The sequence below is a fragment of the Malaclemys terrapin genome, chromosome 8 (genome assembly GCF_027887155.1).
Source record: "Malaclemys terrapin pileata isolate rMalTer1 chromosome 8, rMalTer1.hap1, whole genome shotgun sequence".
In the NCBI taxonomy this organism is placed as follows: Eukaryota; Metazoa; Chordata; order Testudines; family Emydidae; genus Malaclemys; species Malaclemys terrapin.
Genome location: NC_071512.1, coordinates 83,362,396 through 83,390,393, shown reverse-complemented (window position 1 = coordinate 83,390,393; position 27,998 = coordinate 83,362,396). Strand labels below are relative to the sequence as shown.

The 27,998-nt window shown below is 37.2% G+C and overlaps 1 protein-coding gene across 22 annotated transcripts in view; it reads left to right on the top strand.

The window, feature by feature from the left end:
* ADGRL2 (adhesion G protein-coupled receptor L2) overlaps positions 1–27,998 on the top strand; it is a 476,523-nt gene that overhangs the window by 394,415 nt on the left and 54,110 nt on the right. For all 22 annotated transcript variants that reach the window (XM_054036673.1, XM_054036671.1, XM_054036669.1 and 19 more), the window contains 2 exons: positions 19,540–19,649; positions 25,337–26,137. In XM_054036673.1, coding sequence (XP_053892648.1) covers positions 19,540–19,649; positions 25,337–26,137 — 911 coding nt within the window. The remainder of the gene's footprint in view (positions 1–19,539; positions 19,650–25,336; positions 26,138–27,998) is intronic.

The following is a 27,998-nucleotide window of genomic DNA, read 5'->3' as shown; positions in this document are numbered from 1 at the left end:
TCCAAAAAAAAAGTCAGGCAGGTATCACCCTTAGCTAAAAGTGATCTTTTCACTCTTAAAAGCACGTGCGAACACATACACATATACAACAATTAGCCCACAATAGAATGCCTTTGTAAATGAAAGTTCAGGTAAAATTATTTTTCTTAAAATAATGTTTCAGTGAGTGTGCTAATAAATGCATATGTGGCTCGCTTGCCAGTGTGTTTTGGGAAACTAACACAAAATAAATTAAGGGCATGCCTACATAGCCCCCCCTCCCCCCCAGTGCACACAGCAAGGGTGTGAGTTGAAGTGCACACTGGCATGCGGCAAAGTAACTCACGCCTCATGGCTGCTGCTGGCACAAACTAAAAGGGATCTAGTAAAGTTCATGTTATCTAAGTCTTCTTTCAAATATGACTATGTTAATGTGAACTGGGTACCTTTTAGTTCACGCCAGTAGCAACCCCCCCAGGAGAGTTACTATGCAGCACGTTAGTGCGTGCTGCGATTCACACCCCCGTAGTCTGAACTTAGAGGCTGTGTAGACATAGCCATTTTTTAAAAGAGTGGATTCTAGCATTTAACTAAATAATTGTCACAAGAGAGAGCTAGTTTCCTTACTCTGAAAAAAATATTGATTGTATCCTCAGAAAAGTTCCACAGAAGGTAGGGTAATTGTGGAAATATCACTTAAAAGATGTAGTATAAGAGAAAGGGGGAATGAGCCCAAGAGCCATCTTTCTCCCTCTCTCTCCATACAACCTTTGGAAGCCTTGTCTACAAGTAAGTGGCTGTCCGGTTGTGGTGAAGAGGGTCTGGATGGAGTGAGAGAAAGCCACTGATGCTGAGGAGCCAGCGAGTGGTGCAAATTCTATGCCTCCATGCAGATGCCCTGGTCCTCCAGGGGTATACTGATATCTGTGGGGAAATCCTTAAATAAGGACAAATTACAGGAAACTTTGAGTTGAAACTTCCTGAGCTTTGTGCCCCTTACACCGTTTTTCTCCTCATGAGTGCTAGATTACTGTGATTGTATTTTGTTTGTTTAACAGCACTGAAATTTGTTTTAGAAAAATGCACAAAGATTCCCATGGGTTTGTTTTCCAGAAGACAGATAAGAAGAGTAGATGTACATAAGGTACAGGTCAAATTAGGGACCTTCCCCTCTTTCAGAAATACTTCTTTATAAAATGTTACTACAGAAAAGTAGGAGAATAGGGGACACAAAAGCTGAACTAAAGGAAGAAATTCTTTAATACAATTCTTGCTTTATCTTCCTTCATGCATATTACTCTTCCGCAGCAGGATAGCACACAACTTCAATCACCATGTCCACCGTGACAACAGAGTGACGTTCCCGTTTACAGTCCTGGCACCTTGCATTCCTTCCATGCTGTAATACTCTAACCTCTTGTGTCCATCAGTCACCTTCCATAAGACTCAGCTGCACTCCAGCCAAAGTTCTATCGAAGAGCAATTTACTTGATTTGTTCCCTTGACCTTTCTATTTGTGGGATAGGAGGAAGGTCACTTAAACTTCCTAGATCCTTGATTTGAGAGTTGTCCCTCTTCCTTTTTCCCTAAGCCCTACAAATATGATGGAAAATGGACACTCATTTGCAGGGGAAAGAGAGAGCGGGAAAGAGAGGAGATGTTCAATCCTTTCCTAGCAGTGCAATGATTTTTTACATTCCACATATCAATGTGTGTGATATATCATTGAAAGAAAAAATGAAATACCCTTCCACTCAGAATACACATCCTGCAAGTACTACATATGTTCCTTGCTTGTCAGGCCTACAAAAGAAACAGTGGCATATCAGATTATCTCCTTTCAAGTGAAAACAAGCCAGGTTCTTTCTAATTGAAATGAAGGAAATCTTTCCCTGGACTCCAGTCGTGGATGGAAGGAGTGTCAGTCGCCAATCCCTGCTGATTAATCTCATCAGAATGAAACACTTTAACTTCTTAAGCCCTGTCTGCACCAGTGGAACGCAAAACTGGTTTCAGAACTGGATTGGCATATTGCATGCTCTGCCAGAATAAACCATTTAAGAGCATCTCAACCTAACGCCCTCTGACAGGTCTCAGACTTGATTCAGTGACCGGGTGTAGCCTGGCTTCAGAACTACATTCCTTAATGTAGTTTAAAACTATTATAATGGCCAACACTTCCTAGTCAACTCCTCATCTCTAGAAGGTGTGTTGTTGAGTATGAAGCACCTCTCTTTTGGGGGTCTGTCAGTCATAGACAAGGGCTCATCAGACCCCTGCTGCTGTTTGTGCTTTTATATGACTACAGCAGCTATTCCTTTTATGCATGAGGGCTGCCTTTGTTAAAGATATTCAGTAGTGAAATGTGTCTCATAGTATGATGTAACCTGCATTTTTCTATTTCTGTTCCCTGGATAGTTTGGATATTTGCTCTCCTTTTTATATCCCAAAAGTAATAATATTGATATCAGATATCAGTTTGGATGACTACTGCCCTGAATGCACGTGCATCAATGCTGCCATAGTAAATGACCGAATGTAAAATATAAGGTCCTTATTTTGTTTTGGCATGTCATTGGTGCCCAGTACCAGATTGCTGATATCTTCTTCACAACTTCTTCTTTAGCATACACGTTTATCAAAGCCATCCAATCCCCTTTAGACTGCTATTAAAAAACTACTCACATAAAAGAAGACATACAGTCATAAGTCCTGATGCTGCAACAGTCACCCACGTGAGTATATTTATTCAAGTGGATGTTAAATAGGGTTACCACATTTTAAGTGTCCAAAAAAGAGGACACTCCATGGGGCCCCGGCCCCGCCCCGGCCCCGCCCCTGCTCCAGCCCTGCCCCAGCCCCGCCCCTTCCCGGCCTCAACTCCGCCCCCTCCCCTGAACGCTTCGCTCCCCTGCCCCTCCCCTGCTTCCCGCGAACATTTGATTCGCGGGAAGCCTGAAGCAGGCAGGCAGGAGGCAAGCCGTGGCTGGGCCGGAGGGGAGGGAGGGGCAGGAGGTGCAGCCCAGTCCGGCCCCCCCAGCCGAGCGGCTCCTTATGGTGGCTGGCCGGCCCAGGCCAAGAGGCTCTGGCCCCGGCGTCTCCCGCTCGGCTCGGGCCCTGGGGCCCCCGGCCCCCGGCCAAGCACTGCCGGCCCGGCCCCGGCCCCCGGCCGAGCACCGCCAGCCCCAGCGGCTCCGGCCCCCGGCCGAGCACTGCCGGCTCCTCCCTCCCTATTTTCCTGGACATGTCCAGCTTTTTGGGATTTCCTCCCGGACTGGGATTTGAGGCCCAAAAAGCCAGACATGTCCAGGAAAATCCGGACATATAGTAACCCTAATGTTAAAGGGCTCCTCATACTTAAATTGGGGTTCTGACCATAGCCAATGCTGTGTGTCTCTGTGGATTTTGCTTTTCTTCTGTGTATGAGGCTTGATACTGAATTATGACTCAAGTATAAGGAAAAAACTGAAACCATACAGTGACCCAAGTGCAAATCTCTTTTTTATGAAGTAAGATGTTCATTATAGAGTGGTATAGCACTGAATATTTGAGTCACACCAAAATCTTTAGTCCACTGAACATGCTGCGTTATTAGAGGGAAAAGCAGTCATGTCCATGTGATGATAAAAAACCTTACTTGACAATGTTCATTTTTGCTACCATTCATTTTAAATTAAAAATTGGTAAGCTTGGTTTATTCATTTAAAAAAGAACAATATTTATATAGATGTAATGGTTCGATCATTCTCTCACAGTATCTTTTAACAGTCTGGATACAAAAGCCTCACTTTATTAAGTCTGAAAAACAGTTGGGTGAAGTGAGACAACTATCACTGTAAGTTTATTCACTTTTTGTGTTCTGTGGTTGTTTTCTGCAGTATGTGATTTGTAGATTGATCTCTGGCATTGTAATTGTCTTAAGAAATGGACAGTCTGCAAAAGAAAGAACTTTTCCTAAACTTATTAAAATAGGCTACCTATTTGGAAAACTTCAATAAGAATAAATTTGACTTAAAATTAAATTGAGATACATTATTAAGCTGCTTATAGATGTTTTATTTTGTAATTTGGGATCTTTAAGCTGTCTTTGTCTTTGTCACTAACAAAAATTGTGACCAAATGATTTTCTTGTATCACTGTATGTTTTTATTTGATAGATTGGTGTATATGTGTTTTGGGGCATATTTTTTCATCACTCTGTGCAGTATATTCATTTGCAGTATTGTATGCACACATTATGTGAGAAGTATGTTTCAGATTCGATCACTTTATTACAGATTTAGGGCCCCATCCAGCATTCCATTAGTGAGTTCACTAATGTATGTAAAATCTCTTATGTAGATTGTATCACAGCTCAGTGGTTTGAGCATTGGCCTGCTAAACCCAGGGTTGTGAGTTCAATCCTTGAGGGGGCCACTTGGGAATCTGGGGCAAAATCAGTACTTGGTCCTGCTAGTGAAGGCAGGGGGCTGGACTCGATGACCTTTCAAGGTCCCTTCCAGTTCTAGGAGATGGGATATCTCCATTATTTATTTATTTATTTATTTTATGATTAAGTTATTTAGCCACTTTATTTGGTGGATTAATGACAGTGAGAACTTGGCTGAGACAACATTTGTTTTACCCTCAGTGCATTGAATTTTTCGCTTTCTGTTCATTATTTTAGATAATTTGTATACTTTCTGTTCACTTGATGACTTTCTGGTCCTGAGGTAGTCTCATTGATAATTTATATTCTGATATATTTAATATATAAAAAGAACATGTTTATAAATAGCTAAGACAATTTTGGGGTCATAAAATATCACTATAAGAGTATAAGACCATTTATTTTTATATTTCCATAAACAGTTTGGTTAGATTCACTATAATACTAGACAAAAAAACAGCTAAATTATCTGATAAGTTGATTTAGGACTTTTATACATGTGTTCATATAGACATTTATCTCAACATTTGCTGAGGCGACCTTTATTAAGCTATGATGACTGCTGAATATGAAATGTAACCAAGGTTTTTTTTATTCAAATATAATTTAAATATTCATCAAAGAGGAGTTATGCTCAAAACTGACAGAGACTATTAACATCAAAAAATATAATTAACTGCACTGGGTATCAAGAAGCAGAGTTAGCCAAATAGCCGAGAGGTCTAATTGCTTTAGAGCTTGAGAAGCAATGGTTTTATTTTATACTGTTGCTGAAGAATTAATAGTAATGTGGTTTCCTATGTGAAGCAATTAAAAGGCCTGTTAAGATTCATTGCTCTATAGGAAATCTGTTGAATATCACTTTGTAAACAGGATTGACATGTTTAAAAAAAAAAAAAGTGCATGAAGATGAGTATTGATAGGGCGAGTGTAGATCTTAAATTAACAGATTTCATGTGAATTGAAAAATATGTTTAAGTAGAATTATGAGAACTTTTTAGTGTTATGAAATTAGTGCTAGCAATGACATCATCTAAAAACCTTTCAGTGTTAATAATGCAAATGTTTATTGCTATAGAATTTAGAAGAATTAAGAGAATTTAGCTGGAGAGAAAAAGAAAAGAAAGAAAAACAAGGATTTAGAAGTTAAAAAGTGGCCACAGAGTAATGTAGAAATGTACGCATTCTGGAAGTTTACTTCTTCCACAGAGCTTAAAGAGCGCACTGATCTTTGTATTTCAATTAAGCTTTTTAGTTAAATGCAATAAGAAAACATCTTTTATTGAACTCCATAGATCTTGCATTTGCCCAAGCTATAGTCTTAAATTGGACAGACATTCTGATGGCATTTTGACATTAATGAGGTTACTGAACTGAAAAAGTTTAAGGGCCAAAGATGTGAGGAACAGTATGATGTTACAGAATCTTTCTTTTTCTTTCTTTCTTTCTTTCTTTCTTTCTTTCTTTCTTTCTTTCTTTCTTTCTTTCTTTTTAAATAATGAAGTTGCAACTAATTACTTAATAAATTGACCATGATTACTGAAAGACATAGTAATTCCAGTCTTTATCCTTTTTTTTATGTAGACCAATAATACACCTCTTCCCCCCCCCCCCCACCCCGCCAAAAAAATCTGGACCCACAAATTAAAGGGGAGCCACAAAGTGTTCTTTTATGAAATGTAATAACCTTGAATATACTAAATGTGTATATATAAATATATATTATTACATTTACAATAAAATCTAACTTTTTAGGGTTTGTAGTCTTAAAAAAGATTAAAAATATCTCAGTGCTAAAACAAAACTAAAAATCCTAACTAGAACTTCAGTTTCATATAAAGATTTGCTGCCTGTGTCATACATTATTTAACATGCTCACCCTGTTTAGATCAGTGACATAAAAGTGCGTGCTAGTTTCTCAGAAGAGTACTGTCTTTGCCGCATCACAGCACACTGCCTTGTACTCCCAGACTTGCACATGGTGTTAGCAGATATTTAAAGCACTTCAACCTAACATTTTATAGGTCATGATGAACTGAGCCTATAAAACAAGTTACTGCTATGAAGTTAATGCAGTCTTAGAGTGTAGCATAGACTGAATATTTTACTCAGTACTCATGTAATATTTTTAGTTTGCTTGGGAAACATCAATGGGGGGGAATTCTTATCTCATATAAATTTGCAGTGTCAAATCTGTTTCATAACACAACTATGGTACAGAATTCTGCACTTCAAATTTACTATCTGGAGTCATATATTTTTTCAAGTTTGTCACTAAAGTATGGCAGTTATACCTACAGTTTTAATTTCTTAATACATACATAGTCTCTAAAAGCCTTAAAAGATGAATTGCGGATTTAAAAAAAAGCATTTTTTGAACAAATGTAGGGGATATTATAATCTCAGCCCTTTGCTACATGCAACAAGAACCTGGCGTCCCTGCCCAAACTCTTTTAGCTTAAACATCTTGCAGTGAGAGACCTTAATATTTATTAAAAACATATAATATCTCATCTGGCAAGATATGTACTTTTTCCTTGTGCAAAAGCTTCCATATTAAATTATTAGTGGCAGTCTGTGCAATTAAGATCCTTTAACCTTACCATTCATTACTTCCAATATAACGTTCTCTTTCTCACTTTTAGCTGAAGGGACAGTGATTTTGAAAATGTATTTAATCTAAGCATTTTATCAGCACTGTGAAACTATTGTTTCAGCATAAATCAAACTGTGCTTCCTAACCCCAGGATTTGTATGAGACCATGTTTCTGTTTAACAACAAGCCATTTTGGACTCAATTATTTTCTAATTTAAAAGTAATAATGACCAGTTCTCTACCCATCATCTTTCTGATGTGAACTTCATTTCTTATATACAGTGAACTCCGCTGTACTATTATGCTTCCAAAGCTGTAGGTGTTTTCTTATCTAGAATGTAGCAGCACAGATATTGCCTTCAGTGTATTATTCTAGTGCCAGCATCACAGATGGGCATGAAAACCATCATTTACTTTGTATATTTAGCTTTCTTAGATAATTTCACTGCCTTTGTGACAGATATAGCAAAAGGACACCTCCTGGAGTCGCATTTAAAAAAGAGCACTTTGGGTAATATGCTGTAGACAGAATACGTATGAGTTAGTGTTCAGTTATCATGAATGCCATCAGCAATGCCTTGTTGCTTTCTTATCAGCCACTTCCTGCTGTCAGCCCAATGCTAATTTCAATAGAAAAGGATTTGCATTAAATGTAATGCAGTATTATATATAGCTAACATGGGGGTTTTAATTGTGCAAACACATGAGACTCCTGCAGTGGTAGGTAGTTTGATAAAAGGATTAGATTATAAATATTTCTGTCGCAATTAAAGATTAGCTCCAAGTTGATAGAGATGAGCTAGAGAATTTTTTCATACATTTCTTACGCAGGTGAGCCTGCTTTATTTTGTATGTAAAAACCACAAGACACCCATTTCTGCAAATGTAAAAGCAAGCAAACAAACAAAAATCCACCCTACTTCATTGGGTTAAGACTGGGCACACTAGGATTCAGAAAAAAAAAACAGTTTAAACAAGTAATTTAATCTAAATGCAAATCAAAAAAGAGGGGAAAAAAGTAGCACTGTACTTCTTGAGTTAGAAGAATGGGAAGATACCTTTCCTGAGGAAGTCTTGTACCTGGAAGCCTAGTGAGCTTTCCAGATGATAATTAGATCCAGACATCACTGTGGATAATGAATAACTGTGCTTTTGTGACAGGCTTTCCGCTGAATAAAAGACAGTACTTGTAGTAAGGACTTTGAGATACATTTTAATGAAAATGACACCACTGTTACTGAGTTGATTGAAGACCCTACAAGAGACAGCACTTCTGTCTCAAGTTTTAAACCATATTGGGAAAAGAAATCAACAGATGAAATCAAAAGGCTCTAATTTTGTTTTTAGTCATCAGTTCAACATATATTCCTATAAAGCCATAAAGCCCAGACTGAAACGTGAAGAAACGGTTTAAAAACCGTTGCGATGTTGCTGTCAGATTGTAGTCTAATGAGTACCCTTAAAAAACTAAAATAAAAGGAAGTGATGAAATTAGTTATCTTTGGGCCTAAGATTTCAACTCTTGTTATGTATTTTGCCTCTGGAGGTCTGTTTAGCTGCACACCTGAATCACTGCCATAACCCTGTGAAATCAGCAGATACCTAGTGATGGCACAGTGCCTTTGTTGATGAAAATCATAACCCAAAAGGGGTGTTCTCCAGGGCAGGTTTACTAAAAACAATTTATTCTTTTTCACCCTGTAAAACTCATCTTACATGCAGGTTCTTTTGCATTATTACAAACTCTAATCCTCTGAGTGGGTAATTAACGGACCAGAAAAGCCATTTGTGGAAAGGAAGAGCCATAAGGGTGAAAAATATTTCTCCACTGAATGATCTTTAAGGAGTAAATAATTACAAGAGCGAGAGGTTTGGGATGACCAACCTAAATCTGAGTATAATTAGGAGGAACACAGTCTGGAAATTGAAGCACTTGGCATGTGCAACAATTCTTATATCATAAGACTAATTAAATATTTAAAAGCGAAAATACTCACACTATTTGAAGAAAAATAACCTGCCACAAAAGGGTCGCTAACTTTGCAGATAATTAGCAAGGGTTATGGGGGGAAGAATATCACAGATTGGCTCCAAGGTTCCTTTGCAAGGTCATATCTTATTATGCTGTATCTTTTATATGTTCTGGTAACAAGTTTCTTGCTAATTTAATCTAACTAGGGCATCCCATAGCGATTTCCCATTTCCCTTGTTAAAAATGTGATCATTTCTCTATGTGCAAACTGCAGTAGGTGAACATTTTTATACATAATTGCTCCTAATTGATACAGGTCAAATATTTTTTTTAATTATTCAAGAGGAAGTTTTGAAATTACGAACATAATATTGATGTTTAAAGATCAGTTAGATTTTTTTAATTTTGGAATTATGCTTTTCTCTCCACTGTATAGTGAGACCTGGTGACCCGGTGAATTCAACCTGGTCTCAGTGGCCTGCTCTGTACGTAAATAAGGCTTACTGTCTTACTAAAACTAATCTACATTTATGTTGAGTGTGCAATTCTACAAACGAGAGTTGTGCTAGATTAATAAGACCCTGAGTGAGTCAAACCTAATTTGCATTAAACTGATGCAAAGGTCCAGTCAAATTATAAGGAATTATCAAAGTGCCTGAAGTATCAGAAGTTGTATTAACAAATAGCCATTGTAACTTTAAAATTGCTTATATTAGTAATAAAGGGGGATTTGAGGGGCAATTTTAAGATGCATTCAAGATCTGTATAAGTTAACTTGTAGAATAAATCTATGCATACTTTCATAATTTATGGTACAATACATATTACTCAGAGAATCACATTAAAGCGAGTAGGAAGCAGTCTTAAGTTGTAAAACTTTTAACTACATTATGAAAATAGTAAATGCCAGCCCATGGATGATAAAGAATTACAGGGTTGCAGAAATGAGCATAAAATAATTTTTACTATCATCCGGTGCTTTTTATCTTTGTGTGTTCATTACAGTACTAAGCATGAGAGGGAAAAATTGGGGTTAGGTTCCCCCCCCCCCTACACTTTTTGTATTTTGTACTATAGTGTTGTATGTTAGAAATTAATATTAGAATGTAATTTGACTACATTAGCACCAAATCCTCTTCTGAAACCTGCATAGCTTCCAAAAGACAATGCCTGCACCTAAAACAGTGCCGGTTTTTGTGAGAATCCTGGTAAGCATTAGCCTGAATATCTGCATATGCTCGCCCAAGTAGAGGTGTTACTCTAAAAAACTGGCTTACTTGCCCTATTAACCAGGGGAAAAGAGTTGGAAAAAAAAGACGGGGAGAAAAATTATCCAGTACCTGTGGGGAAGGACAAATGAGGATAATCTGTGTCACTTACTCAAATACTTTGATAATACTTAGCTTACATAGCTAGATAAGCACACCCGTGTCTTATTTACTCCTTTTCAGTGGTGAAATGGTTTACTTGAGTGCTTTGTACAGAGCACCCCACAGCGTCTGTTAACCAGGGTCTGCTTATGCTTAGGTTTGTCCTTTACCAAATTTACACTGCCATTCTCCCTATGCTGTGCCCTCACTTGCAACAAATAAAGTAAAATAAACATGTATATGTTTTTATTCCAGCTCCCCCACCCCAGCCAGAAATGCAGCGGAAATCCTATTTAGTACGTAGCTGATTTCTTCTTCATGCTGTCACACTTCCCTTTTTTTGTTTGCATGCACAGCTAGAATTCATTGCAAGAATTTAGCCCAGGAAAATAAAAGAGGAGATGGTCTACTTAAGATCATTCTTCGTCTGAGGACTAGAGACGATTTTCTTTTATATTAGATTTATAAGTAATACCTAAAATTACTATACATGAAAGATATTAAAGAAAAAGGAATTATTATATTTTGTGTTCTTTCTATATCTGACTACACTTTGTGTATAGTTAGTTTCACTGTATCTCCTGTATAGAGCATAGCCAGTTAGATCATCAGTGTCCCCTGTTTTAATAGGTCTTTTCCACAGCAATAAGGGAGAGAGAAACATTTCTTAAAAATAGGAAAATGTGTTTGTAAAACCACATAATCGGCAGAGAATCTAGGGATAGATGAAATACCTGAAAATCCTTTTAACTCATATTTTAATTGGCTTGATATCAAGTTTATGGTGTCCCTGTAGTACTGGCATTCACGTCAATAAACAAAGCTTTAAAATAGGAATGAATTATGGCAAGAGTAATCTAGCTGATAAATTATCTGTGAGTAACTAAGAATAGTTTAAAGTTTCCCGTTTCTAACATTTGGCTGCTTTGAATTTTGAAAACATGAATACTAAAAAGCAGCTAGATCAACACATTAAAAATTGTTAAAAGTGTGAGGTTGAAATCAAGAAAAATGAGGCTTACTTCAGCATACAAATCTAATATGCATCTATTGATATTGAATCAGAGGAGATAATCCTATGAAGGAGATTGTGGGAGATACACTTTTTCTTGTAATTTAACAAATTTAAATGTTTATCCTTCAAAGCAATTGTTAAATCTTAACAGTTTTAATCCTGAGAATCCTACAAAATTACAATGCAATAGGCAGCAGATATTACTTATGAATTATGACTTCATATTTATGTGACAAATGGGAACGTCACTATGGAACATCTCCTTTTGCCATATTAATTACACAGCATTTAGCTTCCTAATGTTATGTTGACTTAGTAATTAGTAAGACTCAACAAATCATCAATATTATATTTTTCTCAACCCAGTAGTGTCAGAATTGTGGATAGTAATCAACTGTCTCAAAAAAAAAAAAAAAAAAACTGAAAAAAATGTATTATTTCGAAATGTTTTTTCATTCAGACCGGCCAAGGAGTGATGTAAATTGTGAGACCAGCAATGTGAGTCTGCAAACCAATTTCTGGGCTGCCTTAATAATGGTTTAAGAGTCAGAAAGATCTCTAACATTTAAGCAAATTGCTAAGGGCCAAATTCTGTTCTCATATGTGCACATCCATCTCCCATTTTTCTTCTGATTGTTAAAACCAACATCAAAGCAGGTCGATTTCTGGTTTCCCTTTGAGCTGAGTAAAGTGGGTGCTATTTTCTTTTAAAGGAATAATCTTAGGGGTTACTATCTTGCAAACGAAGGCGTCCTATACACAGTAGTAAGAAAATTGCCAGTGAGGCATACTTTACTTTTAAAAAGCCAGGTATGCAGTCGCATATCAGTCTGTCAGAGGGTTGTGCTTTGCAGGCAGGGGGAGATGTTCACCCTCTCTGCATGTGTTGACTGTTGTATTGTTACTATTTCTATAGCAACATTGATGTTGCAACAATGACTGCCGCACACCTCTTAAACCTGAGCTCAACGGCCAAAGCTAATATTGGTTCTTTAGGGCTTTCTTTCTTGACAATTTCTCTTTTGGGATTAGGATAAGCTCAGTTTACCAACTGTTTAGGTATCATATCTAGCATGTAGTAAAGTATTAGTCATAGCATGTAGTAAAGTATATGTATTTTTAAAACGTTGGATCCCAGGAATATAATGTTCTTGCTACTTTGTGTTGTCTATGTAACTTTCTAAGGCTAAATTAGAAAAAAACTAGCACTTAAATTGTGCTTGACATCTTCAGAGATGTTTGGCAGTCCTGCAAAGACTTATCTTCCTCCATAACTTTACTCACCGAGAGTCGTCCCAGTGACTGCATATAGAGCCTTGACTGCAATGGGACTTCTTCTAGTGTGTAAAGTTAATCATGTGCATAAGTTTTTGCAGTATCAGTGCTTTAATTAATTTCTGTTATCCCCACATCCCTGACAATTTATTTAAATTGATATTCCCATTTTACAGCTGAGGATACTAAAGCAGTGTGGATAAGTGACCTGTTGAAGACACACAAGCAGTCGTTGTCAGAGCTGGAATTAGAATTTGGAAGTTGCTGACTTGAGTCAGATTCTCAAAGTATTAGTCCATGCCTCTTCCCATGTAAAGTAATGCTAATGCTTATATTTGAATTTGAATTTTTTCAAAAACATTGTGTACATACATGTAATTTACATATTAATATTGGGAAAGTTAGCACGACCATTGTGCATGTGAAAATGCAAGTGCATTGGATATCTCAATTGCAGGCCCATCAGGAGTATCTCTAAAGCTAGGCTCTGGGTCTGCACTATTTTTTCTATTTAAAAGGATGTTGTTGCACTGCAACATGTGGGATATATATCTGCTTTGGCCATAACACATCCATCAACCCCATCCAGTCTTCATTACCTGAGGCACAAGGGGTGGGGAAATGAGCAGGAACAGCAAGAGAAGCAGCTACTCACTCAACTCAACTCAGTCTGCTTTCATCCCTCAAGTGGATGAAAACAGGCTGCTGTAGGCAGTATGCAGGACCATATTACCATGCAAGATAGAGCCCTATAAATTATTTAATCAATTTGTCATCAGAGCAAGGCGCAAAGAAATCTGATTTTCAGTTTCAAAAACATTTTAAAAATAGTTTTATTCCTTTATCTGTTTGTCAGTTAACTGTTTTGTAAGCTTGTGTCTTCTGTGTACTGATGATGACTGCTCAGTATTACATATTTACTTCATGAAAAGTTGCATTCACAAAAATATCCAGAATTAAGAATACATGGACAAAAATATTCTGATAACCTCAGAGTTTTGACCTGAACTTTTGTCCTCTTTGACATGCCATTGATTTTTTTATGGTACATTATTATACTTGTTAGATTATATGCTCAAAACACAAAGCTTTAGAAAGAGAAGTTAATAAATGGGAATTATTTCCTATGTCCGCTAAAAGGAACCTTATAGATTATATTTAAATACGACCTCCCCTTATTCAAGCTGTGTGAGCCATCTAATGTTAAAGTCATGCCAGTGTATGACTTTCCAAATTTCAGTACTACTTTAGTTTTCCAGTTCTGCCATGATATACCGCGCTTTTCGTTTTAATGCTGGAGTTTTTGTTCATGTCCGCAGATTTTGCATTTTTAATCTTCCTTAGAACAGTAGTGAATAATGGCCCCTGGCAGAAGATAATGAAATTTTCTTAATTTATATTTTCAAGCAGAAGCCTCAATTGAAAATGGCATTCTATGGCCTGGAGACATAGCTCTAGTGCATGTTTCAGGGGAACTGTAATAATAATGCAATGCCAACAGTGACGGGGAATGATAGGACAGTGAAGAAGTAATTTAAGGAAGAAAAGAGAATGTACGAAAGCTTTATTGTAGCATATCTAATGATCTGCTGAAGATTCCCAATGGCTTTTGGAGCATGACAGAAGAAACTAATGTTATCTTGCCAAAACAGAAGCCCCTGCTTAATCAGCAGAATAAGACTATTGATTAAAACACCTCACACAATACATTACACGAGGAATCTCATCTCCATACTTTGCACTTGGTAAAGTATAATAATGAGCATAAGATAATCAAAAGAAGAGCAGAAGCAATTTGTTGGGAATTGTACAAGTCAAGATTAGAGTTTAAATGCAAACAAATTAGCATGGAAAGTACGGCTGTCTTTAAAGCTGAACACATGAAGGTAACATATAGTACAGGAAGAGATTTGTGGTGGGTAAAAATACTTGCTGCAGCCATACTGCTACTTGTTTCATTTACCATTTTCTCTCATTTTCATCTGATGTGTGAAGGAGCATTCCTACATTTGTACAATCATCCTCCTGAGGTGAATGGAGTTCAACATTGTTCTGTAACTGTTAATTTAACTCTGTGTTTGATTTCAGATTACCATAAGTGACATCTCTGCATTATGAAAATTTAACCTTTTCATTCATACTAAAATGATAGCGAAAAGGCAGTGGTAGAGTACACAATTACACCTTAACATTATATTCCAGCAGGCTAGCGTACTACTTACATTTCCTCCTGGAAAATTCTTTCCTTTGTTAACATAACGGGCTAGGTAGTCATTCCTTCAGCATTGCAGTTAATCTCTGCTTAACTAGGGTTTCTAATTTAATTCATATACTAGTCTTTACAAATCAGTTATCACTGCATTTATATAAAGTCTTGCACAAATCAGGTTTATTTGCTTTTAAGTGACAAATTCATTGTATCATAAGTCTTTGTAAATATTGTGGGTGCCTTAAAGGTTACTGTTAATCCTTAATTATTTAGAGTGACAGTCTCTGGAGGCTAAAATTAATTTTTCTTGGTAATTATTAATATTTTATATACATTTTTATGTTGAAAATTTAAAAGGGTGTTATTCCTGTTCACTGGAAAAAACCTGAAATGTTCAGGAAGGACTGGGATTCATTACAAGTGTTTTTCTTTTAAATGCTTTTCTCAGCAAACTAGAAAATAATTAAAGAGCGCCATCCTTAATTCCTGATATAACATCTTACTTATTCTTGTACAAGTTAATAAAATGAAATAATAAAATAACAGTGAACTCCAGCTTCTTAGGAAGTCAGTGGAAGTTGCAGGTGAGTCATGCAGCCTAGGAATCAGACTCTTAAGAGTCTTAAGGATGCATAGTATCTCCCCTCTTTGTTCTCATTGTGGTGTATTTAACAAAGATTAAAAAAGCGGGAACTGCGTACAAAAGTGGTGGTTAGCAGAAATTAGTCTTTGTGCTCAGATGATGCTACACTGAGGGCTTGTCTCCACTTATAGTGCTGCAGCGGCAGCACTGAGTGGTGATGCTACCTAAGCTGATGGGAGAACTTCGGTGTAGAGCCTTCGCCTCCTCGAGAGGTGACAGCTGTGTTGAAGGGAGAATCCCTCCTGTCAACATAGCACTGCGGGTTGGTCCATATAATTGTCACTCAGGGGTTTGGAAAATTCATGTAAATTGGTAGTGCAGACCAAGAGGGGGGGAAGGATAGCTCAGTGGTTTGAGCATTGGCTTGCTAAACCCAGGGTTATGAGTTCAATCCTTGAGGGAGCCACTTAGGAATCTGGGGCAAAATCAGTAGGTGGTCCTGCTAGTGAAGGCAGGGGGCTGGACTTAATGATCTTTCAGGGTCCCTTCCAGTTCTTTGGGATAGGTATATCTCCATATAAAAAAAATTCAGACTGTTTAGGCCTGTTAATTTTTAAGGGACCTTCCAATATAAAGTCCTAATGTGTTTTTAAAAATTAAAATTTTGGGATATATAAAAAATCAGAGAATTCACAAATGAGCATCTAAAAATATGTAAGGGAACTATAAATGTAGGTGGACACAGAACACTCAAATACTCCCACATTCTAGGAAACTATACAAATTTAATGACTTGCCTATAGCTAGAACAATTTTAAAATAGATTTGGATAGATGGACCAAGCTAACATTATACTGGTTAGAAAAGACGACATCGGTTACAATGAATGTACTTCAAGTTAATTATTAATGACACTCCTTCTCTAATGGTGTCTAATACATTTTTACCAATTGGCAGTACCTTTATTTCCATATTTATTTGAGGTTGGAAAACCCTGTGAGCTAGCAGCTTTCAGAATAGGGTTTCTCTTTCTCAACAGGATGGCAGGTGAAGGAGAGGAGAGCAAGACAGAGAGACTTTGTTGCACAGCTTCTAATAGTGTAATAGAATTTGGCTGTGTATTACACACTTGATTCTCATGGCATCTCAAAATGATGAAGTAGTAATTAGAGTGGTGACTATGTAAGTTTGGTATTCCTTTTTCTACTTCCCCAGTCCCTCACACAATGCATAAGAGAACAGGAAGGCCCTAATTTGGAGAGTGCATGGAGGGCCAAAGGCACCTACACTGTGTGTTCTCCAGCATTGATTCATAAGAGTATATTTCCTCTCAGTAGCTCTCTATACAGAGCCTCAGCAATGTGTGGCTCAGCGACCAACAGGGATTGGGTATGAGTTGGGATAAGCCACACTTTGTAACATGTTCTCCACACAATGTATGTTGTAGTTTGTGAAAGATATTGCATTGCCCCTTTGAGCAGCTGTAGCTAGTGCTCTGTGGTTTTCACTCAGAGAATCAGGATGCATGTTGGTTGGGCAGGCAGCCTTCAATAGCATGGCAGGTGTGTGGGGGAGGGGAGGGAGGGCAGCACAAAAGCAACAGGGGTCTCCACATAGCTCCGTGTGGTGTTCTCATGGTTCAACAGACCATGCAAGAAATCCTGGCCATCCCCCAATCCTGTGCACAACCACCAGCTTCCTGGTGTTCAGAGGAAAATGTACTTGTCTACTACTTCAAAAGCCACACTAGTGAAGTTAGTAGAGTCCTGGCTTCTGGGTTTACTTGGCCAGGAAAGAAGATGGCTCACTGTGACACACACAGTTCTGCACTACCATTTGAATGGTATAGTCCTCAAATAAGAAAAATATGTTCCCATGATTTCTTAAGTTATACTTGCTTTACCAATTTAGAGGTATTATGAATTAAAGAACAGAATGATCTCACACCTGTTTGTAGTGGATAGCTGTGGAAAAGCATTGACACAAGATGGATTACCTTAACTTGCAACCTCGTATTCAGGAGTGTGGGAACTCATAGTAATAGAGAAGTTGATATACAGCTGGAGTCAAAGGCTAGACTATTATTTAAAGTTCTGGCTTTCTGGCAAATGAAATTTAATGTCGGTAAATGTAAAGTAATGCACATTGGAAAAAATAACATACGATATGATGGGGGCTAATTTAGCTACAACTAATCAGGAAAGAGATCTTGGATTCATCGTGGATAGTTCTCTGAAGACATCCATGGAGTGTGCAGCGGCAGTCAAAAAAGCAAACAGGATGTTAGGAATCATTCAAAAAGGGATAGAGAATAAGACGGAAAATATCTTATTTCCCTTATATAAATCCACGGTACGCCCACATCTTGAATACTGCATACAAATGTGGTCTCCTTATCTCAAAAAAAGATATACTGACATTAGAAAAGGTTCAGAGAAGGGCAACTAAAATGATTAGGGTTTGGAACGGGTCCCATATGAGGAGAGATTAAAGAGGCTAGGACTTTTCAGCTTGGAAAAGAGGAGACTAAGGGGGGATATGATAGAGGTATATAAAATCATGAGTGGTGTGGAGAAAGTGAATAAGGAAAAGTTATTTTCTTGTTCCCATAATATAAGAACTAGAGGCCACCAAATGAAATTAATGGGCAGCAGGTTTAAAACAAAAGGAAGTTCTGCTTCACACAGCGCACAGTCAACATGTGGAACTCCTTGCCTGATGAGGTTGTGAAGGCTAGGGCTATAACTGGGTTTAAAAGAGAACTAGATAAATTCATGGAGGTTAAGTCCATTAATGGCTATTAGCCGGGATGGGTAAGGAATGGTGTCCCTAGCCTCTGTTTGTCAGAAGGTGGAGATGGATGGGAGGAGAGAGATCACTTGAGCATTACCTGTTAGGTTCACTCCCTCTGGGGCACCTGGCATTGGCCACTGTCGGTAGACAGAATACTGGACTAGATGGATCTTTGGTCTGACCCAGTATGACCTTTCTTATGTTCTTTATTCAGTTTGCTAACAAACAAAACTCACCCATGAGAAGATGAGCCAAGCTCTTTTCTTTTTAGACACCAAACTATCTGACCTTTTACTTTCCTGTTTCTTTTCATAGGACACTTAAGAAAATAAAGAAAAACACCTTAAGTTTCGCATAGCTCTGGTGAAGCTATCTGATGATGTTGCCTTTCAAATGCCAACCTAATATCTCTTCTATATTTTTAAATCTGAACAACAGTCTAAAACAGTTGCCAGTTTTAACCATTACTATTTTTTGTACAAAATAATTTAAAAAGCAGTTGTTCCTGTCTACCACGAAAGCTTTTGTGCAAAGTTCTATCTAATGGCACAATTCAGTAGGTTTCTAAAGTGATCTGTTAACTGTTTTAATAAAGAGCTTTTTTTTTTTCTTGGAGGTTATTTCAGTTTAAACAACTCTCTGATGATTCAGCAGTTTTAACTGTTATTTTAAAATATCCTTATCAGGTCATTCTTTGCAGTGACTTCTCCTACTTCCTATAATCCAACAGAGAAATAGCCATGTTTGCAATGGGAAGTTTAGTAATACATTGATTGTTCATTAAACTTCCATGAGTGTGAAAGTTCATGTTCTTGATCTGTAGTAACCCCTCAAAACAAAATCACAGCTCTCTTTCGGTACAGAAAACAAACATTCAGCAGCACGTACATATCTAAAGAGCAAGGGAATTGGTTCTGGCATAAGCAAAGCAACGTCAAAACTATTCATATTGATTATTTCATGTTATTTTAATATGCAAACATCTCACATCAAAACAGTGCTCCCTATTGATTTATTACATGCTTCATTGAGTAGCAGTATGGAGCCAGTGGGGTAGTTACCTCAATCAAAGGGGTGGAGTTAATATTTGGAGTAACATTGACTCCCAGATCTAAGGGTATGAAGCTTGAACTGAAATATTATCTTGAAACTTTATTTATGGATGTTAACTGATCTGATATTAATTATTTCTGTTTCCTTATTGATTGGATTGCCCAAGTATGAAAGGAGTCTGCTCTGTATTACACTATTTTGGTATAAACTTGCAAACTAAAATCTCGTTTTAAATTAATTAGCTTACTTCTTGTTCCACTTACAGGTGCAACAACCGAACACAGTGTATAGTAGTTACTGGGTCAGATGTGTTTCCTGATCCTTGTCCTGGAACGTACAAATATCTTGAAGTTCAGTATGAATGTGTTCCTTACAGTAAGTACAAACTTTTTTGTTCTTGTTCACTTCCTTCAGCCTTCACACTTAATGCTGGAGCGCTATTACATGCAAAAGAAGCATATGTTTATGGCCTACAGAACCATTATGCATGCAGAGCACTTACAGACGAGGGCCTCCAATTAGCTTCACGAAGTGTGGAAGGAAGCCATAGTGTGATGCTGGCCAAGTGTCTGTCTGTGTTCTTAAGTGTTTGGCTTTTAAGGCTACTGTTTTTCAAGAAACAAACTTGAATTAGCTATTCAGTAGGCTAGATAGAAATTTGTTCTTTTGCCCAGTACCAGTTGCTGACAAATTGGTTTGGCTCACAGTTTTCTAAAGAAGGAATTGACTTCAATTTTAATCATTATCAACTTGAAAGGCTACCTGCTGTGTGGTTACTTTGGGTGCATGACAGAACCCACTACAGAGGTATCAGAGGCAAGTGTCTCAGTTATTATTACTAAATTTTGAAAGAAAGCTTTGTGCTTTCAGGTTCAGGAGCACATTCACACGTGCACATGAATTCAAAATTAATAATTTATCATTAAATTGATAAAATATCTTAGTATCACATAGGAAAAAGAAATAGACATTCATCTTTAACATAAATAAAACAATTTGTTTTATGACTGGAAATAATCTTTCAAAAAGAATATTTTAAAATGTAATACTCAGAATGAAAAATCAGTAGTCCGTGGCACTACAGCAGTTTTGCACAATGTCCTTTCTAATGCCAGAATTCAGTAGTATTTAAAATTATAATTAAAATTGTTTTTTTAAACTGAAGAGTGTTTGAGTTTTTAAAAGTTCTACTAATTCAACACTCCCTACTGTTTTCATTTCCTCTTAAGGTCACTTTTTGGAGTGACTTCTCCCTCTTCCTTTAATCAAGCAGAGAAATGGCCATGCTTACAGTGTGAAGTTTAGCAATACAGTGATTGATCCATAAATTGTTCCAGTTGTTAAGGTTAATGTTCTTGATCTCAAACCAAAACTTTCATTTGGACAGGAAACAAAGCTTGTCTCAAATGCAAAAAACTCTCAAGTAGCAGAAGATACACATTGGAAACACAAGGGAATGAGTTCTGGCATAAGTAAAGCCATGTCAAAACTGTCCATATTGGTTTTTGCACATTATTTTGAAATGCAAACTTCTTAAATCAAAACAGTGCTCTATATTGCTTCACTACATTAGCTTTATTCAGCATCCGTTAAAGGCCAAACACAAATCACCACCTGTTTTCATCCCTGCTGTGTATTGCTGTGTCGTTGTGAAATGAATGCTTTATGATTTTTTTCTATACCTTTTGTAGGTTGGACGCCTACTTTATACACTACTCCTTGGTACTGTTCCTCCCGTGTGTAATATTGGTGACCCGTTGTAACCTTTCTTCTTGTCCCACTTTTGAGGAGTTATGTTTTATCCTGATCTAACCAATATTATTTTGTTTAATTAAAGTCACTTTTACTTTAGCACAATTTCTGTTCCCAAATTCCTAGAAAAAGGGCAGTGCATCTTATTCCAAAGCATGAGGTCAATCAAAAGCCAAGAGGTTATTTTTCCGTGGAGCCAGTTCCAGTAGCCCAATCTATAGAGAAAAGTATTATGCAAATATTATCAAACTTTAAAACAATTTTCTATGCTGTTTTAGGGAGACGTGTGGATATTCTTCTGATTGGGTATTCCTATCTACAGGGACTTTTTCTTTTTCAGTTATCAGAAGTATAGTGCCACAACGCAGCCTACGCTGATCTCTAACTTGTAGCTGTTCTATTCCTTAAAATGTTTGCTTTGTTTAATTCCATTGACGCCCCCCGTGAATTATTCTGTGTTAGTGTAACTCTGGACTCTGGATATAGATATAGATATATATTTTTTCCAAAGTGAAGATTAGGAAGTTGTAACTGCAGCTTGCCCAGTGATGACACCAGGAGTAGTTACAACGTTGTCACAGGAATTATCCTATTGGCAACCCCCAGAAGCTTTGATGAATCAGTCCAGATAAGCTTTACCATTCAAATGCTTATCCTAACCTTGTGATGTCTCACTATCCTTTCCCATTTTTTCTCTTCCCTCTTACTACTTCCCAACATCTATCCCTATATTTCCAAAACTACTTCTCTCTGATGCCCAACAAAAATGCATTTATCAGTTCTAGTGTTCTCTCCCTACTGGGCTGTGTGTGACTGCTCTATATGAATCTTCAGTGCTCTGGGCCCTTTGTGGCACTTAAAAACACAGTGCTGACATGTAGCATGCCTGAAATCCCAAGGTTTGCAAATTGCAGTTGGCCCAACATAAGAGTTGGACTCATGTTAGGTCCCCTAGGAAGGATTTCAGAAAGGTCGTCTAGGCCTTTTGGAGGTCTAGGTGAGGGAAGAGATCGCTGATCCTACATTTCAAACCTAAAACCAAAAAAAAAGTTCTTATTCCTGTTCTTATTTTTCTGAACTGTCTCTTTTCCCTATCCCGTCACCCCCCAAATCTTTAATTATCACAAGATTTTGTTTTTTAAAAAAAGCTATGAAATCTCATGGTTACTTCCATTCTGTCCATGAAAGAGTAAACATGGTTGATACTGTGAGATTTTGTGGTAAAAGTTATAGCTCTCTCTCACACATAGAATTTAATGTCTCACCCTTGTATAGTGTGTAGCATACTAGCTTTTCCATGTCTTGCTGGCCTTCATAAATACATAGCTACCTTGCTGACCATGCATATTGCTAGAGCTCCCTGGGTTCTGTGTTCATGGTCCTCATAACAAAATCCTTTATGAGAAACTTATTTTGTTTGCCTCTCAAAATTCATATCTATTGCTGATATTTTTCTAATCCTCTTCAATAAAAATGATCTTTTGGGATGCCCAGGTGAATCGCCATTAAAAATGGAATTCTAAACAAATTTGATATGCATTGCTTTGTCCTAAAATTAGAGTGTTATTGATTGAATTACAGAGAAATTGAGAGTGCCCTACTTGACATTTCTCTCAATTATGCTGCACAATATATGTTGATACTTTGATTGAATAACAGAAGTCAGCCCTTGTAGGATTAATAAGCAAATCAGAAGCACTACTTTCTACATCTGTGCATGAAATTTTATTTTAAGCCTTATTTGGACTCAGGAATTCAATGGAAAACATTTTAAAAGTGTTTTATTTTCTCTCTCTATTGATTGGACTTTGAAGCATTTGTTTACTTCAGTAAGCCCATCTGTCCCTGAAAAGCGTACAGCTGTACACAAATGTACTCAGAGCAGACATGCCATTAATGATTTTTGTTATCCGTGTCTTTTCACAACTGCCCTACTATTACTGATTCTAAGCAGGTACAATATTGCTCTTTGCTGAGGAATAAGCTTATGCATCATAGTTCACAGATGGAATCATCTGAAAGTCACTATCAGAATTGTGGCAACCTAGAAATTCTGTTCTGTTTACTTTGATAAGTCCATAACTACAAATAGCAGGAAAATAAGTGTGTTATCTGAAGATATATAAATGAACAAGGCTAGGAAAAATACCATTCATTTCAAAAACATTAACCAAAAAAAAGTTTCTAAATTGTCCCCTGAAGAAATATTAGATGGGTTCAGTCAGTGCTGTTCTCACATAATAACACAGGTAATGTTGTTAAATGAAACCAAAAATCCACAACCTTTTGTGGAAGAAAGAAATATGTTTCCTAGATAATACCATAATACTGAAGGTGTAATAGCTGTACAGGTAGTTTTCATACGCTTCTTTGGTATCAACAGATACTGTTATAAAGGAGTGGTACAACTGGCATTGTCCAGGTCATTTATTGAAACTGAAGGAACATACTTCAAAAGTCCCACTGACAGTGTGAACTGGTTTTTATGGCTAGTAATTATTGGGAGGCTATTTACTGGTTGGATTTTGGTTGTAACACCCTTCATGTAACTACATAATCTATTCCTTTAAACTTCTTTGGGAAAGAATTGCTTCAGTAATGTAACAACTCTGCTAATCAGGTTTGTTTTATGAAGCACTTTCCTTTAATGGTGTGTGTGGTGGTGGAGATGGTATTTGTTTTCAATGCTTCGTATGATTGTCTTTACATACTAGCTTGCTGTTTCGGGCTTAGTCGATGATGCTGGAGAATGCCTGAATGAGCTAAATGTTAATTTTTTTCTTCTCTTTTCTTCTTGCTTTCTGTGCTTTTGCTTCTTCCTTCTAGATATTTTCGCTTGTTCCTTTTACTCTGATTTTGCAGTTCTAGACTGAGAAGTTACAGTATTCTCAAGATTAACATTCTGGGGAGGGGGAACCCTAAGGAAAACTAAAGGCAATGAGCCACTTCACTTACAAGAAAGAAAAACAGAACACTGACCTAGGGATTATAAGCATGCGCCCACACATGCGCTCACACACACGCCCACACATCCCTATCTGTGTATAATATATATTAATATTTCATTTTAAAAAAACAACTTGATAGGAATATACATTGCATTTGGGAAGGGTATGTATATCATGCATTAGTGAAGTCATTCATTATTTATTCAGGTTCACTAAGTGAAACTACATGCCAACATATCGGTGTTGCCTCCTTAATCTACTAAAATGATTGATCCATGTTCACTTATGTAACTTTAGAATCTTTCTCCTGCTAGGTTTTCCTGTTGTCTGTTTCTCTTTATCCTATATAGTGCAGTTCTTATTCTCCCTATATTTAGCATCTGTTACTAATTTAATCTTAGATTAATAGTCAATTTATGTTAATCTTCTTTCTTTTTTCCTTGCACTTTTTTATTTTTCTTCCGATGCTTAAAATAGAAGTGGAGCAAAAAGGTAAATAACGTATACAGTCCAAACCCCAGCTCCTTGTTATGTGCCTTATGGATGTTAACCTCCTCCCTTCCCCTACCCACAACACTCTGATATTATGATAATCAGCAGGATCTCATAAGTACACCTCATAAAGAAGTCGACTGTTTGCAGTAAAGAGACTTGGTTGCTTAAAGTAGGTGGTGGGATATAGTGTCTGAAAAACTTGGGGCTGGAGGGGAGATTCCCTTGCTTTCTCTCTTTCCCTCTCTTTCTCTCATCCTTGGGTACTTTCCTGTTAATAAAATGTCATCTTGCCTGGCTTCCAGAACCCACTCCATAGCATGCCTTGGTTACAGGGTTTCCTGGTCTGTTTCATTCATTGCTTTGGTTGTGTTTTGTTTTCTCTGCTTCTAATTGCTTTCTCTATATACCTGATGATTTGTTTTGTTTCTTTATTTTTAATCGAGGCACCTCCTTTTTCAGCCTCACCACTTCTTAAAGTTCTAAACAATTTGATGTGATTTTTTTACTGAAATGACCTACCGCACTACTACACACCAGTTAAAAGCTCTGGAGCCTAAATGCTGTATTCACTAAAGTCTAAGAGTAGTGAAATTGCAAGAGTAGCTCTACATTTTTAGATGTACATGTGTGCTATTGAGCCTTGGTCTGTACTAGTGAAAACAGTTCCCATCCACTTTACATACCGGTACAATAAGAACATGGTAACTTTAAGAAAAGTGGATGATAAAGAGTGATAATTGCAATTATTATAAAATTAAATGAATCTTTTCTTCCTGACACAGTCATTATGACTTACCTAGTCTGTTTGGTTGCATGAATGTTTTAATTTGACATAATTCTTGTCTTACTTCTCTCTGTGACTGTTAGTTTTTGTTTGCCCGGGGACGTTGAAAGCAATTGTGGACTCACCGTCTTTATATGAAGCTGAACAAAAGGCAGGTGCTTGGTGCAAAGATCCTCTCCAGGCTGCAGATAAAATATACTTCATGCCATGGACTCCATATCGCACTGATACTTTGATAGAATATGCTTCTTTAGAGGACTTCCAAAATGGACGCCAACAGACAACTTACAAACTTCCAAATAGAGTGGATGGCACTGGATTTGTGGTCTATGATGGTGCTGTATTTTTTAACAAAGAAAGAACCAGGAACATTGTAAAGTTTGACTTGAGGACTAGAATTAAAAGTGGAGAGGCCATTATCAATTATGCTAACTACCATGACACTTCTCCATACAGATGGGGAGGAAAGACTGATATTGATTTAGCAGTTGATGAAAATGGTTTATGGGTAATTTATGCAACGGAACAAAACAATGGAATGATAGTTATTAGCCAATTGAATCCATATACTCTTCGCTTTGAAGCAACATGGGAAACCACATATGACAAACGGGCAGCATCCAATGCTTTTATGATATGTGGAGTCCTCTATGTAGTCCGATCAGTGTATCAAGACAACGAAAGTGAAACTGGCAAGAATGCAATTGATTACATTTACAACACCAGGTTAAGCAGAGGAGAATATGTAGAAATTCCCTTCCCCAACCAGTACCAGTACATCGCAGCAGTGGATTACAACCCAAGAGATAACCACCTGTATGTGTGGAACAACAACTTCATTCTCCGATACTCTCTAGAGTTTGGCCCACCTGACCCAGCCCAAGGTAAGCATTTGCTTTTACTTCTGCAGTTCACTTGTGTCATCATTAATATAACATATATTCTGACATTTTTGTTTATAGACCTTGATTTTGGCAGAAGGGCAAGGATTTTTTAGGTACTCAGTACACATGGCAGTGTTACTTTGTTAGTATGACACACATTGAAGTGCCTACTTTGTAGCTCACAAGAGAATTATTTTATTAGGAATAAATGCTTGTATTTGTGTCACCTTTACTAGAGGAGATCTGTTGAAATAAGACTTATTTCATTCATTTTGAGACAGAAACCTATTAGCATTTGTGCTCTGCTTCCTGACTTTTAATTGATTACAGTATACCTGCAGACCTTTTAACTTCTTGGCACCAGCAGTTGAAGGAGATGTGTGCTAGAAGGTCTTGGGGGGGACTGATGGGGTCAATGTGCAATGCCAGGTATAAATGTTCTTAAGTTTTTCCATCCTGCTTGCACTGTCTCCAGTATCTGCTTAGACAAGATTATCCTACATCTTTCTAGCAGATGATGACATTGTGGAATTACACATTAGTCTTCCAGGTAAGTCTGTAACAATTGCAGTTAATCTGAAATGAACACAACTATCTGCATCAGCTCTCTTCCTCCCCCCCACCCCCCTTCCCCCTTCTCTTCCTCAAAAGAGGCCTTTTGGGACACAGATCTCATAAGAAATGACTTCAAGTATGAACCACAAGTTAATACCTAGAGATAGAGTAAATTCATGAAGAACTACTCTGTGTGGAACATTTTGGCAAGGGAGATACAGGGAACGGGAAGAATTTTGACAAGCTTATTTATCATTGAAGGCAAATGTTTCACTTCTCATGTCATTAATGTGTAGATTTAGTAACTTTTTTTGCCACTTCAGAAAGTCTTACAGTAAGGTCTTGTCTACTATGCACAAAAGTTGTACCACTTCAGTTATACTAGTATAGTCAAAGCGGTACCATTCCCACTAGTGCGAACACAGTTATATTGGTATAAAGGTGCTTTTTACCAGTATAGCTATTCTTAGTATGGGAAGGAGAACAAGCTATGCTGATATAAGGTACCTTCGTACTACTATTGTTGCGTCCACAGTAACGGTTGTACAGTTATACCTATTTTGATAAAAAAAATCCCACACCCTGACATAATTATATTGGTACAAAAACTGTATGTAGACCAAGCCTTAGATTGTTTTTGGAATGTTGTTATATGTTGTAACTGGATGCTGCAGAACGTTTAACGATGATGGGGTCAATTGGAAAACAGATGCTGGTTCTAACTATTTTATGGGACTGGGGCAACTGCCCTAGTGTTCGTTTCACTATTGGAGCTCTAGTCAAACAGAAGGTGAGTGAAGCAAGAGCTTGAAAGGGAGTAAAAAGCTTTTTGAGCTCTTTGCTAATACTACTCTTCCCTTCCTTATATAGAACACAGTGTTTTCACTGTTCGTCCATGAAGGTATCTTTAGAAAATTTTGGTGGTGGCTTGAGAGTCTCTGTGTAATTATCCTGTTGCAGTTCTAGCTCAGTGGAAGACAGTGACTGTATATTGATTTTTAATTTTATTTTACTATAGACACACAAATAAATCTATGTACTTGTTTCTCTTAGCGACTGGATGAACAAGAAATAGGACTGAGTGGACTTGTAGGCTCTAAAGTTTCACATTGTTATGTGTTTGAGTGCAGTTATATAACAAAAAAATCTACATTTGTAAGTTGCACTTGCATGATAAAGAGACCGTACTACAGTACTTGTAGGAGGTGAATTGAAAAATACTATTTCTTTTGTTTATCATTTTTACAGTGCAAATATTTGTAATAAAAATAATACAAAGTGATCAGTGTACACTTTGTATTCTGTG